Below are 23,133 nucleotides of genomic sequence, written 5' to 3' on the forward strand. Positions count from 1 at the left end.
TAGGTACCTATTAATTACAATATGAGGATTTCCGACCAAGAATAATCCGGCTAAGTTTAAAAGCGAACAGTTGCTTAAAACATAGATGATTGCGGCTATCTCCGTTTTTTACAAGGTTATAGCCGTCATCTATCAATCTGCACTTTTCATACAATCGTGTAAGTATCCCTATTAAGCTTTTTTCGCTAGGCTAGAGAGTAGAGACAAGACAATCCCAATTTTAATTTGGACGAAATATAGACCGTGGAAGTGATTAGTTTACACTTTACAGTACTAGTATAATTTTTTTGAACAAAAAATTAATAATAAAATGAAGTAATTGTAATTTTGAACAATTAGTAATTGCTGATAACGTAATTCATAATCACAATTAGTTAAAAGTTTAGTAAGGATTGCATGGTGTTACTATAAAAATATAAAGATACAAAAACCGACATGCACTGTTTTAAAACAATATTGACCCATGTACGATCACAACAGCGTAAGCCTGTCCAGTTATCATTAAATTGTACTACTAATCGCTTTTCTTTAAGGAGACGCCACCTTGTAACAAAAAGTAATGAAGATTGTTTAGGTAACTAATAATTTTATATATTACCCATTACTTTTAATTATGTTTTTCACAAATTCTCTCATATAATTTTAAATATGTTTAAAACTTTTAGAAGATATTATTGCTAACTTATCACAAGGGAACAATGAAATCGAAAAAAAGTTGAGGATTCTAATGCTGGAGGTGGAGGTCATGCGGCAGGATGGTCGGCCAGCTCCAGACTATTTGGGATCAGACCACTGGGAACATTTATTAGAATCAAGTTCAAGAAATCAAAGACATAATTACCTTAAATATTTGTGGAAATGTGAAAAAAGTAAGGAGAATGAAAAGGTAAGTTTTAGGCTTTTCATTATACATTTCTAACCTGAATCACTTTGGCCGGTGTAATTTGCGATATTATACTGTAATATTTCTTGAGTATATGAGTTAAGCAATCATTAGAGTGGCAGTTTTAATATAGCATTAAGAATTCTTTCATCTTTTGTTGCAGTTGAAGAAAGAAGCAAGACGAAAAGAGTTTCAAGATTCGGAATTTGAAGAAGTAAAAGAATTCCCTGATGACCTTCTATATGGACTTAAGCATCAGACTTTATTTTTGCGTATTCGTGATCAGTCCATTAACAATTTTGACAATTACAGGTAAATAATATATTAAAAAGTATGTTTGTATTACTTTAATATCTTTTTTTTGTATTTATTATAAACTACTACAATCTAATATTTAAGAATTTAAACTTTCAATGGACATTTGCTTTTTTCCTACATTTTTGTCATCCTAATACATAGCCAATAACATTACTCTTAGGAGGGTAGTTATCAATAAATATTCTCATTCATGTATAAATCTATGTATTTTAGCTTCATATAATATTAAAATATGTTGTTACAGAGCACTTCAAGCATTAACATATGGTCAGTCACTAGTTATAGATTGTTCTTATGAAGACCACATGGTAAAGAGAGAAATACTGAATGCTGCAAAACAACTTACATTTGTGTTTGGTGATAATAGAATACACAAGGAACCTTTTAATTTACATTTGTGTAATGTTAGCTTGGAAGGACAATTCATGAAACAATTTAGGAAGTATGTTCCATCAGTGGATGAGCCTATGTTTCCCTTAAATATTCACACTCAAAGCTATATGGATATTTTTCCAAAAGAGAAATTAGTGTATTTAACACCACACTGTCGAGAAGAATTGACTTCTTTTGACCATGATGCTATATATATAGTTGGATGTATGGTCGATAAGGTAATCTTTTTATGGAAATAATATTAATTTTCATGTGTAAAATGAGCCTTGCTGATTAATTGAGTAAGGGTAAGCTTGGGGATATATCTAAGTTTCAATATATATGTTGTCAAAGCTGTGATATTATAATTAAAGAGTAGATTGTCAGCCTGGTTTTAGTGACATTGTAATATAAACACATTAAGGTACAAAGCTCGACAGAAAGATGGCCAGTGGGTCAGTTAAGTCCTTGAATGGCAACCACATTACGGGAGATGCAGTGTTGTTAGGTCTCACACAAGATGGACCAACAATGTGGTCAAGAGGCAGCACTGGAACAATCTTCATGGAGATGTTTGAGGGAGGCTTTGGTCCAGCAGTGGAAGTCTTCCGGCTGATGATGATCATACATTGCTAATCAAATTATACCCTTGGCTTACACATTTGGATTGCTCATGTGTAGTTTGTTAGTTTCTAGTATCTGTCACATATTTTCATTATGTTTAGTTAATTTGTTGTCCCCAACCAAAAAAAAATAATGGTCTCCAATATTAATAATTGTATATGCCATTGTTTCAGATGAACAGTGAACCTTTGTCACTGGCAAAGGCAAAGCGTGATGGAATCAAAATGGCTAAACTACCACTTGACAGATATCTAGAATGGGCTCCAGGTTCAAAGAAAAACTTGAATATAAATCATATGATCCCCATTATGTTGGACTTAAAGTTTACCAGTGATTGGGAGTTCTCATTAAGACATATTCCACGACGGAAATTAATGGAAACAAAAATACTGGCCATGCAAAAGAGACTTGCAGATACATCACTTGCTAAGGAAGATATTTTAAAAAGTTTTAGCAATTTACGGATCAACAACAAAGCCATGTTTAAGGATAAAAGATTTAAATCTAGAAAATCTCTGTATGATGAAGATTAATTATAAAAAGAAATAGTCTTAAGTCTTTATTTCATTATTCACAATAAAATTATATAGTTAATACATATATGTGTTTATGTAAAAATATTTTAACTTTTGTACATAAAACTTCATGCAACATTAAATTATATACATGCGACTTTATAATTCAACACAAAAATTTTAAGTTGTCAAACAATTTATTTTAAATCACTTATATATTATATTTTATACAAAATGTATGCTACAAAATGTTGCATATTGCACAATAAAACGAACTTAGAATGCTATACATGCACTTTCTAGTTATATTAGAATTAAAAATTCATTATTCTCTATAATAAAATGTAAAGTTTTTCTTTTAAAATAACAATTAACATTAACTAATGACTATGTCATGGGTATTGTGCGCATGTCAACATCTGCAGTAGTATTTTCTGATCGCTGTTTGATAGTAGCTAGAATTTCATGCAAGTTTGAGGGTAGTGATATATCAGCCAGGGTGTTCACTGGGGACTGTGCTTGAGTTGGTGATAACGGCTTTGACGGAGAATAAGCCTCATTCTGAAACAAGAATATAAAGATTGTAAGGGTGTGTAGTCACTCTTCAAATCACATTTCCAACTCAAATTCAATGCAAGTGGTAAATTTTAAGATTGTTCTTCTTTAATGACACATCAAATATTTTATAATAATGTTTCAAACTCTACAATTAGATGCAGCAATAAAGTAAAAAAAAAACCGCAATTATAACACGTTGCCATGTAACTCACTTCAGATTGCGCCATCTTCATTATCTGCTGTTTCTGTTCCTCGATCTGTCTATTCAGCTCTTCCATTTTCGTTTTGAGCGTTGTGGAAGATGGCGCTACGCTCGCTAGTGCTCCACTGCTGCTGTTGGAAGATCCGGGGCTGTAGGGCTCGTCGTCATCGGCTGCAGCTATAAGTAAACAGCGCCATGCATTAATACACTTCATTGGTATCTACTATTCGAACGAAGCGATTCGAAAAAAAAAAAGAAAGAAACTATATATTCCGTTAATATATTATGTTTCTTATCTATTTTAAAAAGCAGACCCTTACTAAAATACCAAAAAAAAGTCTTGTTTTCATATCTTCAATTATTAGGTTTATCATGAGCGACAAACGCTCAAAGTTTTAATCTATTTATATAATATGTATAAGAGATTTCACGACGATATCTCTGGAAGCGTAAGGCGTAATCTTGAAATTCGGTAGCAATATTCCTTTCGCCGAGTAGAGGTCAGCTAAGAACAGATTTTACGAAATTCCACCCGCAAGTTTTTTTGACAGAATGTCTGTAGGGTCAGTTATTTATTTATATGCGCATTATAGATAGTAATTATATTAATAACTATCGCGTTATAGTAAGATATTTTGTAGTGGGTACCTACTATAAAAACCGTTTAAACATGTGCGTAGTGTTGCAATGGCATCAGTGTCATATTGTAAGTACCTACAATAAAAACAATATCTTTATCTTGTACTAACATTTCGATAGATAGTTGCAATTTTATTCTTAGTGCTTAAAATAATGTTTAGTTAATTAAATCACCCTAAAGCATGAAGGCATAGTCTACTATACCGCATTTATAAATTATAACCTGATACGAGTCTTGTAGGTACATTGTTGTCAACATATTTTAAAAAAAAGTAGTTCAGCCGTTTGATAGCTGTGGAGTGAACTATTTTGCAATCTTTTTATCCAGAAATATCGTTACACTAGCGCTCTGGCGGTTAAAACTAAAATCGCTACGATAGTTCCTTACTTAATGGCAAGGATCTTACTTTTAAATCATTTGTTATAATATTATAATAATGACAATTATGCTCTAAAAATGCATTACTGGAACGAAAGTACGTTTCGTAATTAATATGTATGGACTTATTGAGATACTTTTATTTTCTAGGTTATATGGTGTTCTAGGAAACATAAATGCAAATAGTTTCTTACCTAAAGATGCCGCAATTTTGTCTTTGACCGTTGACGACAGGGCAGGTGATGTGTAGCTCGATACTTGTCGATTTCGTGGAGATATAGGCGGTGTGTACGACTTTTTCCTCGATTCTCGCGCAACCTAAATATTGGAAAGTATTTATACAATATTTCATAATATCTTTTGATTTCACTTATGGAGCCAGATATGTACATTTACTACAAGATATAGAAACTATACGATTCTAAATAGTCTACTTGATAATAAGATAAATTTAACAAATTGTGAAGGTGAGTTTCAGTGTGAAATATTCACGCATATTCACATCACTCATTTTGATTCTATTCTCCTACGATTACGCATTCCTTTTAACGGTTTTTTCGTTAACAACATTAGTTACAAATCAACCTGCTAAGTATTCGGTACTTCAATTCGCTAAATCTATACTCAGGAATTTGGGAGTGTACTTTGAAATTAATTTATTTTAAGGTTTTTTATTTACAGATTGTAGACAGGTAATTCAAAATACATATTAAACTTCTCTCTTTTCAACTTTATTTCAACAAAATAAAATATTTTATATTAATATAGCTATAATTTATCAACAGAATTAAATAATAAAATATATATTAACCTTTATTTAAATAAAAAAACACAAAATAAATATTTATTTATTTACAACATCTTGTATCAACACCGCTTGCTGTGTTAACTGACCTTTGCTGGAATGATATCTTTTGGAATATGTGACGCTAAGCGTTTCTTTCTTTGCCGTATTATGATTGCTATGAGGAGATGGGTCTTCACTTCTCCTAGGCCGGGGCCGTCGAGTGGCAACATTACTGCAGGCAGCGAAGTGTTCGCGGACAGTGGCACTATGTAGAAATCTTTAACGGTTGCGGTATTCGTTACTTTTACAACCCCCAACCTGTAATACAAACACAATAATATCACACCAATACTAGGCAGGACAACTTTAAGTTCGTGTCTTGCATCTCCACTATAATTCTTTAATAATTATGAATGGTGGCAACACTTTTATACGATCGAATTAAATTTGTATGTATAGCCTTAGGAGTGTTAATAACTGATGGTGCCGAGTCTATGTTTTGGCTGATCAAATAAATCTTAAAATTATCTTAATACTTTATTTAGGTCCCAAAATGACGCATGTACAGGTTCAAATTACTTTCGAACGTTTTTGCATTTGTGTGTGTGTGTACGTGTACAGTCAGCACATATATAATCCAATTTTTTTTTTATAATTTTCATAGCCAGGTAGACACATGGAAATGATAATATGAACTGATGGTAATTGATACGCCCTAACCATTACAATGCAGTGCCGCTCAGTATTCTTGAAAAACCCCAAAAATTCTGAGCGGCGTCACCTTGAGACCTAAGATGTTTAGTCTTATTTGCCCAGTAATTTCATTAGCTACGGTGCCCTTCAGACCGAAACATAACAATGTTTACACATTACTACTTCACGGTAGAAATAGGCTAGTTGTGGTACCCATAATCTAGCCGGCATCCTGTGCAGAGGAGCCTCCCACTGGTGGTTATTAAACTAGTGAATAGAAACATAATTTATAATTCTAAATTTCTTCAAATATCATATTTTGTGTTATCTGTAACTTGCTCTGACATTATATCTAGTCTCATCCGTACTTAAAATTTCTAATAACTTTACAATAAATATACATAAAAACTTCCCCTTTAAAATATTAGTGTGATTTTGAAAATAGGGACAGACTGACAAACATAAAGTTATAGCAACGCTCTTTTTCGTAAAAAATAACTAACTGCTACTCCATCATTAATTCACTGTCCAAATCAGGTTCTAAATTTAACATACGCAGTATAAACTGAAAAAATGTTTACATTGCTGCCTATTGACCAACACGGACGAGTAAAAAAAGGACTCCGTTACATAACAGTGAAGCACCAAAACAAGCCGGTAAACGTGAAAATACATAGCCCCACGCACACACTTACACTAATACAAGCCGATCGGCCGCCATTATGAGATTTGCCATCGTCTGTGACAGATCAGTTTGCGTCGCAATAAAATATTTTAAAAATGCCGTCGTGCGTTGTGTAAAAGTGTAAAAACAATACTATAAAAGTATTTGTGGCCATATATGATTATTTAAGGGGAAAAAAATGTGTAGCTGGTATCCTCCGTAACCACACACACTAGCATAAAGGTCACTTGCTAATATCACGGCGCGGAGTCCTTCTTTTTTTACTCGTCCGTGTTGACCAATAATATTTTAAACAAGTGGAGAAAACACAGAAGTGTATAGATATGGCAGTCGAAGCCTATAATGGTTTCATTTGTGGCATGTGCCATATTTCGGCTTAGTTTTTGTATGACGGGTCATTGGCCATAAGTATCAATCAAAAATAAAATCATTTTATTAACTAAAACCAAATATTCAGACTTCCTGTAAATATACAAATACAAAAACATCTCAAAAATAATTTACCTGTATAAGAAATGTTCGATAAATAAATCTGATTATATGTTAAACATCTACCTACTTACAATATATATTTATATATATATTTGTTTGTTATAATTCAAATGGATAAAATTTGAAAGTGGTACTACAAAGAAAAATATTTATGATACAATTGTTACAAAGAATTTGTTTTTTTAACAAATTGTATTTTAATGTCTTTTTGCAAAAAAATGTGAAAAAAGGAAAACAAAATCATTATACATATATTTGCACTATAAAAACTTTATTTACAAACCTATTCCGACTACTCAAGTAACTGTACAAAGCAATATACTGCATTCTCTCTTCATCGTTAGCGGCCTGTAGCCTTAGTATAACTATATCCTTGTTTCCTGACCGCTTCATCTTGCTAATATAATCCCACACAGTGTCAGGATTTATCCGGCCAACAATATCTAATTCAGCCATTAGATCTTCTTCTAAATCAATTGCATTTCCAGATACCTTGAAATAATAAATAGAATGAGGTTTAATTATAAACATTAATAAATGAGAAATAAATGAAAATTGTTGTACTAAGTGCAATGAATAAACGGTACCTCATGGGCAGCTACATAGAATCTGGCAACATCCACCATATTGATGCAACCATTCCAAACGGTTGCAGCAGAACTCTCCACTGTACTAGTAGGCTCTTGATCACTTTCTGTTTCTGCAAAAAAGTTATGAAACAAAGATGCATGAGGTTTGAATGTTTTTTTTTTTTACTTACAATTATTTTATGACAATAAGGGACGAGACGAGCAGGACGTTCAGCTGATGGATATTAAGACACCCTGTTCATGACAATGCAGTGCCACTCAAGATTCTTGAAGAACCCAAAAATTCTGAGTGGCACTACAATTTCGCTCGTCACCTTGAGACATAAGATGTCAAGTTTCATAAGCCCAGTAATTTCACTAGCTACAATGCGCGTCAGTCGGAAACACAATAATGTTTACACATTACTGCTTCACGCCATCCTGTGCAAAAAAGCCTCTCACTGTAAATTAGGTACAATAACAGGTAACAGGACAAAACTATCATCTAATAACAAATACAGGATACTTTGTGTGATCCTGAGATCCAATTAAAATTGTTCATTCAGCATTCATCAAATACATTAAGAAAAGTGGATACAAATAAAATAACATAAAATGAAGTTTATATCAAACTCAATATAGGGAAAATAACTTTAAAAAAATTACCTGCAGTTTTCTCCTGCTTATCAAAATACACTGGGGTTGGAAGTGGAATGTCTGGAACCATTGTGAAGGATTTACTGCTGTCTACATCAATGTTACCATATTCGCTGATCTCATTGATATCCTCCCCAGACTTACGGAGATCTTCCTCTGAGAATGCAGATGTTATCATTGGCTCATGGGGATCGTACTCGGGATGTACTTCCTTCATCATTGCTGACTTAGGCCTTTCTACAGAATCTGAATCTGTGGAACTAACAATAATAATGATATTATCTGCATATGATGAACATAAAAACATAGAGAGTGGTTCTATGATGTGAAGCAATTATAATTGTTTATGTTATCAATACTTACTCATTCTTACTTTTACCGACATCTCCCTGAGATCGTGATCTGTGTTTGACGTCATCAGTTGTACTTCTCCGTTTAGATCTCGACCTTTGGCTGTGTTTAGAGCTCTCTTTAGACACAGAGTGACGTGAACTCCTTGTGAAATGTGGCTCTTCTCTATCTCTGCCACGAGGCGGAGTCTGGTCTCTAGAGCTCCGTTTTGACTTAACGCGAGAGCGTGACCGTTGTCTTGAACGTTCGTTGTCAGACTTCTCTTTCGGCCTCTCCTTCGATTCAGATCTAGAACGAGATTTTTTCTCAGAACGTCCGCGTCTTGCTGGTTTATCTTCTTTCACGTCCTCAGCCTGGGATCTTCTCGTAGATCGCGACTGTCTCTTTTCAGAGTCCCGTTTGCTCTCGCGATCCTTCTTCGAACTACTCGATTTAGACTTATCTTTGTCTTTTCTTCTACTATTACTTGATTTTTTGTTGGTTTCCTTTGATTTTGATCTAGAAAAGAATTTAGGAACAATTTTTCATACATTTTTTAAACACTTATTGTAAGATTGATCTCAAAGGGAAAAGAAAAATTTAGCTTACGATTTGTCAGTTTCAACTGGTGGGAGACCGTCGCCAACTGCGTCATTTAAAACGGTCACTAAATCTTCAACAGGCACGTTTGGATCCAATTCTGTTGACACAGACTCTTTTGTTTCCATTACCTGAAAAAAAAAACATAATTTTATACAATACTGCTATCACTCATTCAGCCACTTACCAGAAAAATACTTTTTTTTATTGCATTGTCTTATTATGGTCATTTTTCAGTTAAAATTTCCTGTTTTAGTTTAAATATACATACATACAACTTTCACTGTTTCACTTGTCTACGAAAAAACAATTACATTGCCACAATGGCTGTGACTTATAAAATGAATCTAATTTAGTATTAATGTGGTTTGGTCATAGAGAGAGATAAAATTAGATAGACTGCACAAATTAATGGAACAAACATGGATATGTCTTTGATAAGGTTGGGAATGTACTGAATGATGTCAAAAGTGCTGGTGATTTAAAATAAGAGATTGTATGAATGTTTTCATGCATGTTAAGGAAGACAGGGATTGATTATTCATTGATGAAGAGATGAAATGGAGGTTCGCAATCGCTTTGTGAGAATGTATAAATATTGAATTGTACTTACCTCCTCTCCTTTATGTGTTTTCAGCACATATGTTTTGCTTGCAGCTAAAAGGTCAATTTCAGATTTCTTTATTAATTCTAACTGATGTTTAGACTCTTCTTCTCGCCATTGGGCTAACTCTTGACTTGCTAATTCTTCAGGCGAGAGACGCACCTGAAATAATGATTATACGTTAATGCTTTTTTAATTTTACTTAAACACAAATTGAATAATTTTTAGGATATTAAGAAAAATTTCGCTGTTTAATTTCAAATAATTTGTCTCCAGGTATTTGCGTTTTTAACGTGCCCGAAGGGTAAAACGGGACCCTGTTACTAAGACTCCACTGTCCGTCTGTTTGTAACCAGTCTGTATCTCATGAATGGTGACAACAGTTGAAATTTTCACAGATGATGTATTTCTGCTGCGGCTCTAACAACAAATACTAAAAAACCCGAATAAATCAATATTTAAGAAGTTCCCATACAAAAAACCTGATTTTATAGAGGATTTATTGAATTAGGCGTTACTTTGCGGAAATCCATAACTATAAAAATGATTAAGTTTTCTTTAGTCTTAATTCCGCCAATATTTGTTTTCTAAAACAATTCGACAAGTGCCAAAATCTGGTATGAGACCATGCCCGATTTTGGCGAGACAACACGTCCTGAGGATGCCTCGTGTAGAGGCGAAACACGTGTCGAATTGTTTTAAAAAACAAATATTGGCGGAATTAAGACTAAAGAAAACTTAAATCATTTTTATATTTATAGAGGATATTATCATACAGATGGTGTTTTTATAGATTCCTAATAATAATAATTTATTTCTCAACAGGTTTACAGCAGGTAGTGGGCGGAGTCACCTTTTAGACAAATAATGCCTTTACCTCTTCCATTTCAGCAATGTGTTATGTTGAACAAACTTTTATTAACATGGTAGTGAAATAATAATAAAGTTATTTAATTAATAAAAATTAACAGTTAAAATATTTTTAAAGTTATTTTTGAACACCTTAACAATACATTCACATAGATTAACAACTATTATGAAAAAGAAATTTAATTCTTAAAGAACAGGTAATTACTTTTTTTTATTAAATGATAAATGTATGTATCTATGTGTGAGTGTGTGCGATGTGTGTGTTGGGTGCATGTGAGTATATGTTATGTGCGTGTGTAAATGCCTACTAATGGTACGGAACCCTTTGTGAGCGAGTCCGACACGCACTTGACCGGTTTACAAGGAACTTGCAACACTCAAAGAAACGTATAATTACCAATTCTTTTGGCTTCAGCGCCCTCTCACAAATCTTCTCCCACAGCGATAGGTTCTTCCGATCTTTGATATTGAACATGAGCGACCGATATTTGGCCTTGTACTTCATACCGACGTCGTGATTAAACAGCTCGAACAGCTCCGACTCGGTGTCGAACGCGTACTGCTGTATCTCGTCCTCGCTCAACCGGAACCCGTCACTCTCCGTCATTCTCTGGCTGATATGTTCCTGTAACGACTTCCGGACGTTCTCCCTGATCTCCTCTTCCGTGTCCATCTTCTTTTTGTCGGCGCTGTCTTTTCGCCTCGATGTGGACGGCGAAGCGGTCGGGGTTTGTGGCGTACGCTGTAACAACGTTATCAAACAAATTTACGTAGATAATCATTGTGCAAACATTGCAAGTTTGATAAAAATCTTGTTCTAATCCTGTCTTTAAGATATATTAGATCAACAAACGTCCAAAATAATGACTGGTCAAGCGAAGGTTTTATTATTATAAAATCACTCATGCTATATTTTTTCAATATGAAGGTTGAGATTAATATAATATAATGGAGTGAGAAAATAAGTAAAATGAGATTAGGAGGGTTTAAATGTTTTTTCTTTTTAATTTTTCAGCAAATGATTTCAAAACTCAAGAAAGATAACATACTACAATCACGGACGAGTAAAATAAGAAGGACTCCGTGTCACCTTACATAACAGCGAGGCACCAAAACAAGCCGGTAAACGTGTAAACACATAGCCCCACGCATACACTTACACTAATACAAGCCGATTGGCCACCATTATGAGATTTGCCATCGTCTGTGACAAATCAGTTAGCGTCGCAATAAAATATTTTAAAAATGACATCGTGCGTTGTGAAAAAGTGTAAAAACAATACTATAAAAGTATTTGTGGCCATATATGATTATAAGAGGGAAAAAAATTGTGTATCTGGTATACCCCGTAACCGCACACACACTAGCATAAAGGTTTCACTTGCTAATATCACGGGGCGGAGTCCTTCTTTTTTAACTAGTCCGTGACTAAAATAAGATAATTTACTATTATTTGAAAAAAATTGCACAGATAATTATAGTAAACATATCTCTGTCGTAAATCCTATTACTCCACTGCTGAATATCTAAATGATCGGACAGCCTGGGACTAGATTGTGATTATTTTATAGGGATAGAAATGACTGTACAATATTGTATATTTTTATTTAAAAGAGCGCAAAAAAAGAATGCTGGGAGAGTTTCTTGCTTGCTTCTTCTCTCTCAGAGCGCCATTTGTTTCCGAAGCGGTAGTAGTATCTAGTAGTTATTAGAAATGACATCAAAAAGAATTCTAAAGGAATCAATTTTGAGAAAATAAATGCCTTTTATGATGCGGTCGGTGTCGGTTTGTCAGTACGTTTGTGCACGATAACCTCAGAAATTGTTAAATAGAATTGAATGCGATTTTTACTCATGTATTGTGGCAAGCTCCTCGTAACACTTACTCTCTACTTCATTCCAATCGATACACAAAAAAATAATTGAAATAATACTCCAATCAACGCAAACGGAGTCGCGGCCTCCCGCTAGTGAAATATTATAAATTATGTTTACATATAGTAATATACTTATTCATCTAACGATAGTAAACTTATTTATTTTATTGTATATAATAATATTAATAATGGATATTATTATAAAACGTACCTAAGTTACAGTCCTGTTTTATTCTCACAGACATTAAATATTTATTTATAAAAACGTTACACAATAGACGCAACAACGTTTAATGCTGTAACAAGTTCAAAATTTATTGAAAATTATCACTTGCCTGCTACACTAATTCGATAAATCAATTTAGAACCTTATTGCGTCACACACAAGAGCAACTTTTGTATACAGCATACATTACGTCATTCCAGTACCCTATACGTGAGTAATGTTAGGCGCGGAATATTTCGATAGTTACCGAAACATAACGTGACTGCATAACAATTCAGCTTGAACGTACGAAGGCTCACCATAAAATAATAAAAAAATACAAACACGGTCCACACTTTGACTCCCCTAAAATGATTACATAAATATAAACAAATTTGAACAGTCAGTTTGGTGTTGTGATTTTACTTGCTTTCAAGTTTTTAACATGCGATTGTTTATATCCAATCGCAACTTGAGATTAATATTTTATCAATATGCTTTAAAAAAACGTTTCAGTAGGTACCCATTGAAGGATGATATTAATCTATACTAATATTATAAAGCTGCAGTGTTTGTTTGTTTGTTTGTTTGAACGCGCTAATCTCTGGTACTACTGGTCCGATTTGAATGATTCTTTCAGTGTTGGGTAGTCCATTTATCGAGGAAGGCTATAGGCTATGTTTTTTTTTCAAAATTAGGGATCCGTAATAAAATTGCTATTTTGTAACACAAGGTGTAAAATCGAAAACCTATTTTTGCGTGCGCTGCAAAAACTATTGACAATAGAACAAAATGATGTTCTACAGGCTATAATATAGGCAATATTTTATTACTTATAAAACTATCGCGTGAGTTATACTTTATATGGCAAAACAACGTTTGCCGGGTCAGCTAGTCTGATAATAAAACTCAATTAAAAATAATCATAAACTAGAGATTTGATGTTCGATGCGGCTGTAAGTATCTGTGTTCTAAAACATATAACTACTAGGTCACTCAGAAAGTTTGGGAAATGAAATGAAATGATTTATTTGTATGAATCGTGGTAACATAGTTGTAAACAATTAATTGATGTACAGCACAATTCGCCAATATATCGGCATACAAATATTTGATTATCAATATTGGAATTTTTATATTTATACGTCACTAATAAACATTACATAGTTTTAATTATAATATAATATTAAATAAACATTAGTTTGTAGGTACCTCTCAAAAAATTACATCTTAATACTATTATTTTTGGCTAAACAATTCATGTTTTAGGCATCTCTCTAATATTCTTTGGAAGGTGGTTAAAGACCCTAATACACATAAAATTTGCGTTATTTTGATGAAGCGCTGTTCTACAGTATGGCATCAGAAGGCGAGTTGGATCTCTTAATCCTAATATGGAATAGTCCTTTGCTGGTTTAAAAAGTTCACCATGTTTTTAACGAACATACAAATTTCTAATATATATAGACCAGTAAGCGTTAACAGACGGTGCTTTTTGAATAATAGTCTACACGATTCTAGAGGACTGACATTGCATAAAGCTCTTATACATTTTTTTGTGCCAGAAAAACATTTGAAATATTTGTGGAGTTTCCCCATAGTATTAACCCGTACCGTAAAACTGACGCAATATAACCGTGGTATGCAGTAAGTGCAGCATTAAAGGATACAGTTTGTCTGAGCCTTCTTAAAGCGAAGACGAACTTATTTATTTTGCCTGCCACTGTATCACATTGAGCTTTCCAGTTACAATTGCAATCTAATATAAGGCCTATAAATTTTATTGTGTTTGTTTCTTTAATCGTTTGGTCACTGTGTGTTATATTTAGAGATTTATGTATTGTTTTATAATTAGAAAATTGTATATATTTAGTTTTTGTCATATTAGCGAATAAATTATTCTCATTGAACCATGTTAATATAGTTTCTAAATTTTTATTAACAGTCATATTATAATTATTTATCGCTTTATGCTCGTCAGGAATAATTATGGATACGTCATCTGCAAATAATACACAGTCAACCACATCGGGTAAATCATTCAAATAAATTAAAAATAGTAAGGGTCCCATAAGACTTCCTTGAGGAACTCCAAATTTATTAATTAAGTAGGGTAACTTGTATGTAGTCATCTCCAGTTTCTCATTTATTTTATGTATTTCTACAATTTGTTGTCTATCGGCTAAATAACTTTCAATCCATTTTAGAGCAGGGCCTCTTAAACCATATTTTTCACATTTATATATTAAGATATGATGATCAACAAAATCGAATGCTTTTGACATATCAAAAAAGTTTGATGTAACAGGTACTTTCTTGTTAATACATGTAGTTATTTCTTCTATTAAGTAATAAGCAGCCAAAGTAGTTGATTTGTTGGCTTGAAATCCAGTTTGTTCTTTTTTTATAATATTATGTTTATTTAGAAAATGCTTTTTCCATTATCTTTGAGAAAATAGATATAAGAGTAATTGGGCGATAATTATTGAAATCGGATTTAGGACCCTTTTTGAGTAAAGGCTTAATAACAGATAACTTTAAGCTTTCTGGAAAGACACCCTGTGAAAAGGATATATTTATTAAGTGAGTCAATATATGAGAGATATTGTGCTTGCAGTGTTTGAGTATATGTGTAGATATCGAATCATGACCTGTTGCCTTTGTATTTTTAAGAGAATTATCTTTATTACTTCGTTTTCGGAACATGGAGAGAGAAATATACTATTATTGATTGAATTTATTTTGTATTTATACTGATTATTCCAATTATGATTACAATTTTTAGTCAAATCAATAAAGGAATTATTAAATGTTTTTGCAATGTCGAATGGATTTGTTATATCAACGTCGTTATAATGAGTTAGGTCAATACAATTTTTAGCTGTCATATTATTGTGACTACCTTTTTGCCCATGTAGCTTTAATTTAATTTTTTGAGTTTTGTATATATTGATTATTTAGGTGTCTCTTAGAGCAGTCAATACAAGACCGTAATATTTTGCTATATTTTTTTAACTTTATCTTACTTTCACGAGACTTTGATTTGTAGTGAGTAAATCTCAACTGTTTTTTCTAAATACAAGCTACCTTAATACCTTTTGATATCCATTTATTATTGCCAACATAATTGGACATTTTCTTATTATATATGGGAAAGCAAAGATCGTATAACAGGCAGAAGAAATCATGAAAATTTTTGAAGGCTGTATTGGCATTTGACTCATTTATTACATCGAATTGTGAGAGTGTAAGTACATATTACATTTATGTATATTCTCTTGACAATAATCCTTAATTTTTATAGACCAATTTTTCGGTTTATTTATAAATATTTTCGGTAAACTTACTAGTTGGCACGATTCATGATCCGATAGAAAAAGTACTTTGCCTTCTGCTGTAGGAATATTTGTCGCTATTATATCTAGGCATGCTTGTTGTCGAGTTGGTTCCGTTATATTTATATTAATATTGAAATTACTTAATAGATTTTCTGATTTTCTTTTAATATATCAATGTCAAAATCTCCGGCTAATATAATCTTTTTATTATTATTTATGGTTAATTTATGGAGAAGTAGTTCTAATTTTTCAAAAAAAAAGAGTTTTTATGTATGAATCCCTGGCTAATTATAATTATTAAAAATTAGGTGATTATTTACAAGTAAGAATATCATCGTTCGAATTTTAAATATCCGTCCATATTTTTTGGCTGTTACCGAGGCAAACAAACGAATTACATTCGAACAAATCAAGCATAATTACCTTTTCAGCAGTAGACAAGGATCTGTTGAGAGCTCTACTTTTCCGTTGCTCGCTGGCAGTTTTGTTTGATGATTTGGGTGTATCTATTTCAGTCGTCGGTTGAAGTTTAGGTGTTGCTGGGGTTTTTACTTGTGGTGGGGTCGCCACCTCTTGCTTCACGAGTGGTGCTTTTGGTGATTCTTTTGCTATCTTAGTTTGCTCCTTTGATGTTTGTATTACATTGCTGGATTTGTCTTTAGACTCGGGCGGCGCCGTCTTAGCGATTGGCGACAATTGTTCAGTAGACTTTCGCGGTATCTTGGCGAAACTAAGCGTCGTCTGAATTTTATTTGACTCGCCCGATTTCTTCTTGGTGACATTCGGCTTTATTGTACTTAGAGTGCCAGGGCGAACAACCTCGAATGTAGGATTCTTTTGTAGCCACGCTTTTAAGTTTTCTGCTGTGGGAGCGTTAGGTCCCGCTAATAACCTGCCCGTTTTTCTTTCATACACGATCACCTACAGAAACAAATATAATATATATAAAAAACAATAAAAACCAACACTTTATTTACTTATTTTCATTGCTTTTTTGCTTAAATTACTCTTGTTTACCAAAAGACGAAAACAAATGGAAAAAGGGAACAGGGCAGACAAGTCATGAGATGGAAAGATATTAATATAAAGAAAACTAGTGCTATTTGGACAAAACTGCAAAGGACAAGAAAATTCGGAGCCAGGATTTTGTTACAGAACAAGCTATTAAAATAAAATAGCGTAAAGTATAAAGTTAGTAAAAGTAAGTAATGATTCGAAATAAAATATATTTCATTATAAAAAAAGCGTGGGATGTAGAAGAATTATTATTTTAATAATATCTTTAAAATGCACCCCACGCTTTTTTTATAATGAAATATATAATATTTTTTTACACTATTTTCAATTTTAATTTATTTTCTATTTTTTAGTTGAATTTTATATAAAGCGTGTTCTTTAGTTTTTTTTTTATTTATTATTTATTTTTAATTTTTTAGTTAATTTTTTAGATTGAATGAAGGGATTTTAATATTTGCGAATAAAAATATTTTCGTTATATTGAAAGATCACTTAATTCAGCTAGCCCGAGATCCCCGAACTAGCTCTTATAATAATAAGCTTAGTTAAATCACGCATTAATAATTTATAATGGAAATATAAATTCACCGCCATCTATTCGCTTCTAAACGAATTAGATACTTTAATTTTGTGGAACTGTCTTGACATGTCGCGCATTTCCTTTGTAGTTTACAATAAATTACTAGATGGCGCTCATTAGTGATTTATTTATTAAAAAATTATATAAATTAACAAAAATCATATTTTGCAAATTGAAAATTTTTATCATATTAGTGTAATGTCATTGGTCCTCGATAAATCTACAAAGTTTGAACGAAATCTAGCCGTTTAAAGTGGGTCAAAATCGCGCCCAAAGAAGTCGGTTACAAACATACAAGTGAAGCTAATATAAAGCGAGTAAAAATCAAAGTTCAATATAACAGTACTCACCCGTGATTCAGGTACTTTATCAACATTTTTGTTAGCCGGAGAATCTGTCTTCGCAGTAGGAGTAGCAGTTGGAGCGCTCAGAGAGTCCTGTGCATGTTTTAATATACAACTATCACTACAGTAAATGCTACTGGCCCTCGCTGATTTTTTGCAAACTATACAACAGGGTTTGGAACCTAACTCTTTCACAACTGCCACTTGCTGCTGACTTTCTACATGGCTTTCTACAGCCTTCTGCAGTATGCTTGCCTAAAAATTTATTGATGTGACTCGGATCATTATATCATTTGTAAAAACCACTTTTAAAATTTTGAATACAATTCACTGAGAGTAATCGACAATTCCATGTTCCGACATGAATGTAAGATCTTAATTAAACATAATACTTGTTATTTGTTGAGTGTGTTGTCACATAACAATATAACACAACATATAACACAAGCTAACGGCAACCGCATAAAATAGAAAATATCTATATAGTATATATCCAATAATAAGTTAATATTCCCTACATTTTGAGACACATATATATGCTCATGGATAAATTTAGCAGAACACAAGAAAAAGGTTTGACTTTTCTTGTTTTAATTATTGTGCGTATTAAACAAATAATAAGTAAAAACTTTCTATAATGTTTAGTTTTATACACACTTTCGTGTTCCTTTAAATTTGTCCATAACTGTATTTAGCTTGCTCTATGGTTACAATTGTGTTAAACTTTAACAAAATACTGTGGCAAGCTAAATGATGAATAATGTCGGGCCTGGTTTAGCAAACCATGAAGTGTGATAATAAATATTTATAATTATTTAATTGATATTTTTATTATAACTATACTACTAATCATCCTGAAATTTAAATTTATAAATAGTAGGCTCACTTCCTTCCGTTTTGTATTCAGAAGTTATGAAATGTTATGATGAAATGAACTAAAATAAATACCTTATTAGCACTCTTTGATGATTGCTTACTATTCTTGATACAGTTTGGGCATCTCCATTCCACACCCTGCTCCTCCATTTGTTGGCCCATAGCCTTTGTAATGTTCACACATTTCCCGTGGAACCAGTCCTCGCATCCATCGCAACAAATCATAAACCTATTGTTATGTGGCTGTCTGCATATACACCACAATCTAAAATAATTATATGAACATTCATGAAACTTTTGTAGTAGGAATCTATATGTATAACTGCAAATTACTAAATCCACTAATCCACCACATTAACTAGGATTCTGTACGGACTACTAAGATTGGTTCAAAATTACCTGTAAAGATTCTCAATATTTTATCTTATCACATTAAAAATATAACAAATTGTTAAGATTCTGAAATTAGTAAAAGTACAAATTCTGTTGCTACAAATAATGAATTCAACATAACAATCTATATCCTATTATTTTTCACTAATATATAATATGGGATATATTTACCTATGAGGATCATCTTCCGAATTCCAACTTTCTTGAGATTCTGCAGACATTTCAATCATTGGAGTAGGTGGTGCAACTGGTTCTACCTTCTTGCTAGCAATCTTCTTATTTATATATTGCTTGGAAACATTTTGAACTATTGGCTCTGGAGACACATATATAGGAGGAGTCTGTGTTTGTGGAACAGGAGGAGTTTCTGTAATTACTATATTTAATTGATTATCCATTTGATTTTTCCTTTTAGATGACCTTGTAGCAGGAGCTTCTATTGGTGGCAAAGTAATAACTCTCCCATCTCGTCTTATTATTTCTATAGGATCTTTGCGGGGCAAAACATTCTTTGCATTTTTCACTGGGGTTTGAGTGTACAAATTAGTTGGTTCTTCGGATTTTGAAGGTGTTTCATTGGTGTGTATGTGTATGGGTTGTTGGGGCTGTGGGGTTGATATATGAGAAACTGAGGCAACTTTGCCCATTACTTGTTTATCCAGCACTTCTTGTAAATTTTCAGAACTTTCCACTAACTGGGCGACATGCATTAGCAAATCTTCTGTCAATCCATCCTCTTCTGGTTGAAGTCCGGCCAACAAATCCAGTGTTGGTGAGAGTGGCCCAGCCAGACCCGGACTATTTATTACATTAGCAGTAGATATGATGGCATTGGCTTTGGATGAATGTGGTGAGGAGTCTTGAAGTATTTGAGCCAAGCTTGCATCATCAAGTTGTGGTATTGTATCATATGTTTTAGGCTGTGATGGTACATTTACTGTTTTCACTTGTTTACCATATGATTTTGTTTGTGCTTGGGTTTTGAAGATGGGAGCCACTTTATCATTTTCTTCAGAGGGTTTTTCATTAGCGACCTCAATGGATTTTGGTAATGCATCTATTTTATGTGACTGAACAGTCTCTTTTTCAGATTTGTTAGGGACTTTGTTTTCAGTGGATACTCTTCTAATAACATCTGGTGTTGAAAATAGTTCACTCATGTCAGATAACAGAGCTGTAACATGGGCTGGGGTCTTTTTCTCACGTTTTATAGGCTTTGGAATAATTTTAGGTGTAACATTAACTACTTCTTTTCCTTTTTTAACAACTGTTGGAGGTAAAACTGTCTTAGGCTGTATTGGAGTTGTTTGTGGGTTCTTTTGTGTGAGGACATTTTTCAATGAAGCCTTCCTCTTTATTTCTTTTTGTATATTTTTACTTGCTTTTAACCGTAATGCTGCTTTGGGGTCAGCTCTAGCTGTTTTTGTAATACTTTTAAGAATTCTTGGCTTTGTTTTTGTTTTTCTTAACTTGTGTGGACTTAATTTATTTGTGGATTCTTTATAATCTGAATCAGAATCCCTGTCAGCTGCACTTTCACCAGATGAACTAGCTGATGATGATTCTGATTGATCTTCTTGCTCACTCTTCTTTTCAATAGTAGAATTTTGCTTTGGTTTATTAAATACAGGTATGACTTTTTTGGCCAAATCTTTTTCTTTAATAACAATTGATGATTCCATCGGATTAATGAGAACCTTTTTACCTTTAGGCATAACTTTCTGCTCTGGTGATATTTTTTTGGGTGTTACTGAATCTGGTTTTGGTGGAGGTTCATGTGTGATTTCAATAACTGAATCGTCATATGGTGTAAATGTTTCATTTTTCTGTTGTAAATTTTGCCTTGGTGATGTAAGTGGTGTATAACAATGATCATTTTGAAAGCCTATCAAACTATTCTCCCTTGTTTCTATCCGTAAGGACTGCAACATTTCTGCACCACTGTCTAGAATGTTAAAAAAAATCTGTCAACATACCTAGATAATATATCAAAAATAAAAAAACAACAATGGTATGACTATAATAGGGTAAGCAAAAAGTATTACTTTGTTAAGTATAGTATGAATAGCTTACCATATTTAATAATGCTGTCTGGTTCGTCATAATAACTATCAACAGATAGTGTTACATGAGGAACTTTATCATTCTCATCTTCAGAATCTGTAGCATCATCTGGTCTACCTTCATGACCAACACGAACAACACTTATCCCAGCTGCTTGTGATCCGTCTGTTCCTATAATTATGTTCCAAGTATTAAGGATAGATAAACACAGTCTAATAACGGCAAATCAATGTCTAATGTGCTCCTATTTTGTGTTTTCATGCAAAGAAGGTTCAAGCTCTATGAAACCCAGTGTGAGTGGGTCTATTTTACATAAACAACCTTTGTAAATAATCACAGATATGTGTTGGTTTCCTCATTATACTTTCCTTCACAATAAGAGTGAAGTGAGAATTATCTCACGTTTTCTTATCTTATGTTTATTAAAACATACCACTAAAATGTGTGCCACCAACACTAGAAAGTATCCTCGGGTATAAGATCTTAAGGTTTTTTAAAGAATAGGAGGACAAACAAGTTCTAGGGACACAGATAGTAAGTCACCACCATCCATACTGTCTCACAACAGCAGAGACATACAAATACAATACAAATGTGGTTGAAAGAGGAGTTGGAATTGAAAAAGCTGTGCATAGGATGGTTAAGATAATCCCTTACCTATACTATATATCAATGTGTATGTATTTAACGTTTAGTATCAGACCCAGCAAAATATAGGACGAAACATTCTTACAAAAACAATAAAAATATCGAATTATTTACAATCTTTGTAGTTTTAAAAAGTAGGGCAAATAAGTCAATAAAATTAAGTCCTTTCCAAAACATAATTTAAGCGTTCCCTTTGTGGCTTTGACATTAGAGCCCAAACAAACATTGATGGGTATGGGGGCAACTTAAATACTATTTTAAGGCGGCAATAAAGAGGTTAATATAATTGTTGATATTATTACACACAGGGTGCGTAGCTTATACTTAATGTCGAAATACAAGACAATATTACCCATTAAAGTATCAAGAAGTTTTTGGTCCACAGAAAGAGATCCATCCTTGTTTACAATAACAACAACAGAACTGTCGGTTTTCGTCGAAGGTCCATTTAAGTCCGTATAGTTTGTAATCACTGTATTGGACATTTTTGAGCACAATTATTGCACCTAGTCCTCAATTTAAGCCCCGAAACGGCACACACGCATCGCGTCCCTATATAAAATATTAGGCGCCATTTTGATCAAATGCACATAGTTGCAACGCGACTGCACTTTTATTCATTCACAAAGGGGTGGAAAGATTCCAAACATAAATTCTTAATTTCGATAAACACTCTTCCATGAAAAACATATTATTTAGAGACCAAAATTTATAAAAAATTCTATGAAATTTAATCGGTGAAGCAACAACACGCAATACTATCGATCATAGACAATATATATTTTTTTGATGCATAGATTATTTTTGTACAAAGAGAAACATAAAGTCATAAATTAAAGAAGAATAAAGAATCTCTTCAGTCCTGCAGCGGCGTTGGATTTATATAAGATTGATAAATTAGTAATTACGCACAGACCGTAATTAGAAACCATCTCTCTGAACCATCATTAATTCATATTTTATGAGTTCGATACGGTCACAATTTATAAAAGAATTAACCACCTTCTTTGCCAT

The 23,133-nt window shown here is 32.9% G+C and overlaps 2 protein-coding genes across 5 annotated transcripts; one reads left to right on the top strand and one right to left on the bottom strand.

The window, feature by feature from the left end:
- The first annotated feature begins 149 nt into the window (after positions 1 to 149).
- LOC126976806 (mitochondrial ribonuclease P protein 1 homolog) lies at positions 150 to 2,866 on the top strand. Its single transcript, XM_050825414.1, has 5 exons — positions 150 to 574; positions 666 to 886; positions 1,047 to 1,195; positions 1,446 to 1,812; positions 2,371 to 2,866. The coding sequence occupies exons 1-5, from the start codon at positions 436 to 438 to the stop codon at positions 2,728 to 2,730; spliced, it is 1,236 nt and encodes a 411-aa protein (XP_050681371.1). The 5' UTR covers positions 150 to 435; the 3' UTR covers positions 2,731 to 2,866.
- A 126-nt stretch (positions 2,867 to 2,992) lies between these two features.
- Positions 2,993 to 22,886, bottom strand: LOC126976739 (SPOC domain-containing protein 1). 4 transcript variants are annotated; one of them, XM_050825294.1, is made up of 17 exons: positions 22,472 to 22,886; positions 21,481 to 21,642; positions 19,579 to 21,352; positions 19,087 to 19,279; positions 18,145 to 18,231; positions 16,621 to 17,118; positions 11,175 to 11,519; positions 9,917 to 10,069; positions 9,313 to 9,434; positions 8,737 to 9,222; positions 8,383 to 8,633; positions 7,735 to 7,847; positions 7,431 to 7,639; positions 5,385 to 5,595; positions 4,685 to 4,808; positions 3,483 to 3,649; positions 2,993 to 3,273 (listed from the first exon to the last, which is right to left on the bottom strand). In XM_050825294.1, exons 1-17 carry the CDS (start codon positions 22,602 to 22,604, stop codon positions 3,100 to 3,102), a joined length of 5,202 nt encoding a protein of 1,733 aa, XP_050681251.1. In that variant the 5' UTR covers positions 22,605 to 22,886; the 3' UTR covers positions 2,993 to 3,099. The 4 variants fall into 4 exon arrangements, with proteins under 4 accessions (XP_050681251.1, XP_050681250.1, XP_050681253.1 ...); XM_050825293.1 differs by having other exon boundaries at positions 18,145 to 18,393; XM_050825295.1 differs by lacking the exons at positions 2,993 to 3,273; positions 3,483 to 3,649; positions 4,685 to 4,808 and having other exon boundaries at positions 5,325 to 5,595; positions 18,145 to 18,393.
- Between the last annotated feature and the right edge of the window lie 247 nt (positions 22,887 to 23,133).

This window comes from Leptidea sinapis, chromosome 42, assembly GCF_905404315.1.
Source record: "Leptidea sinapis chromosome 42, ilLepSina1.1, whole genome shotgun sequence".
NCBI lineage: Eukaryota > Metazoa > Arthropoda > Insecta > Lepidoptera > Pieridae > Leptidea > Leptidea sinapis.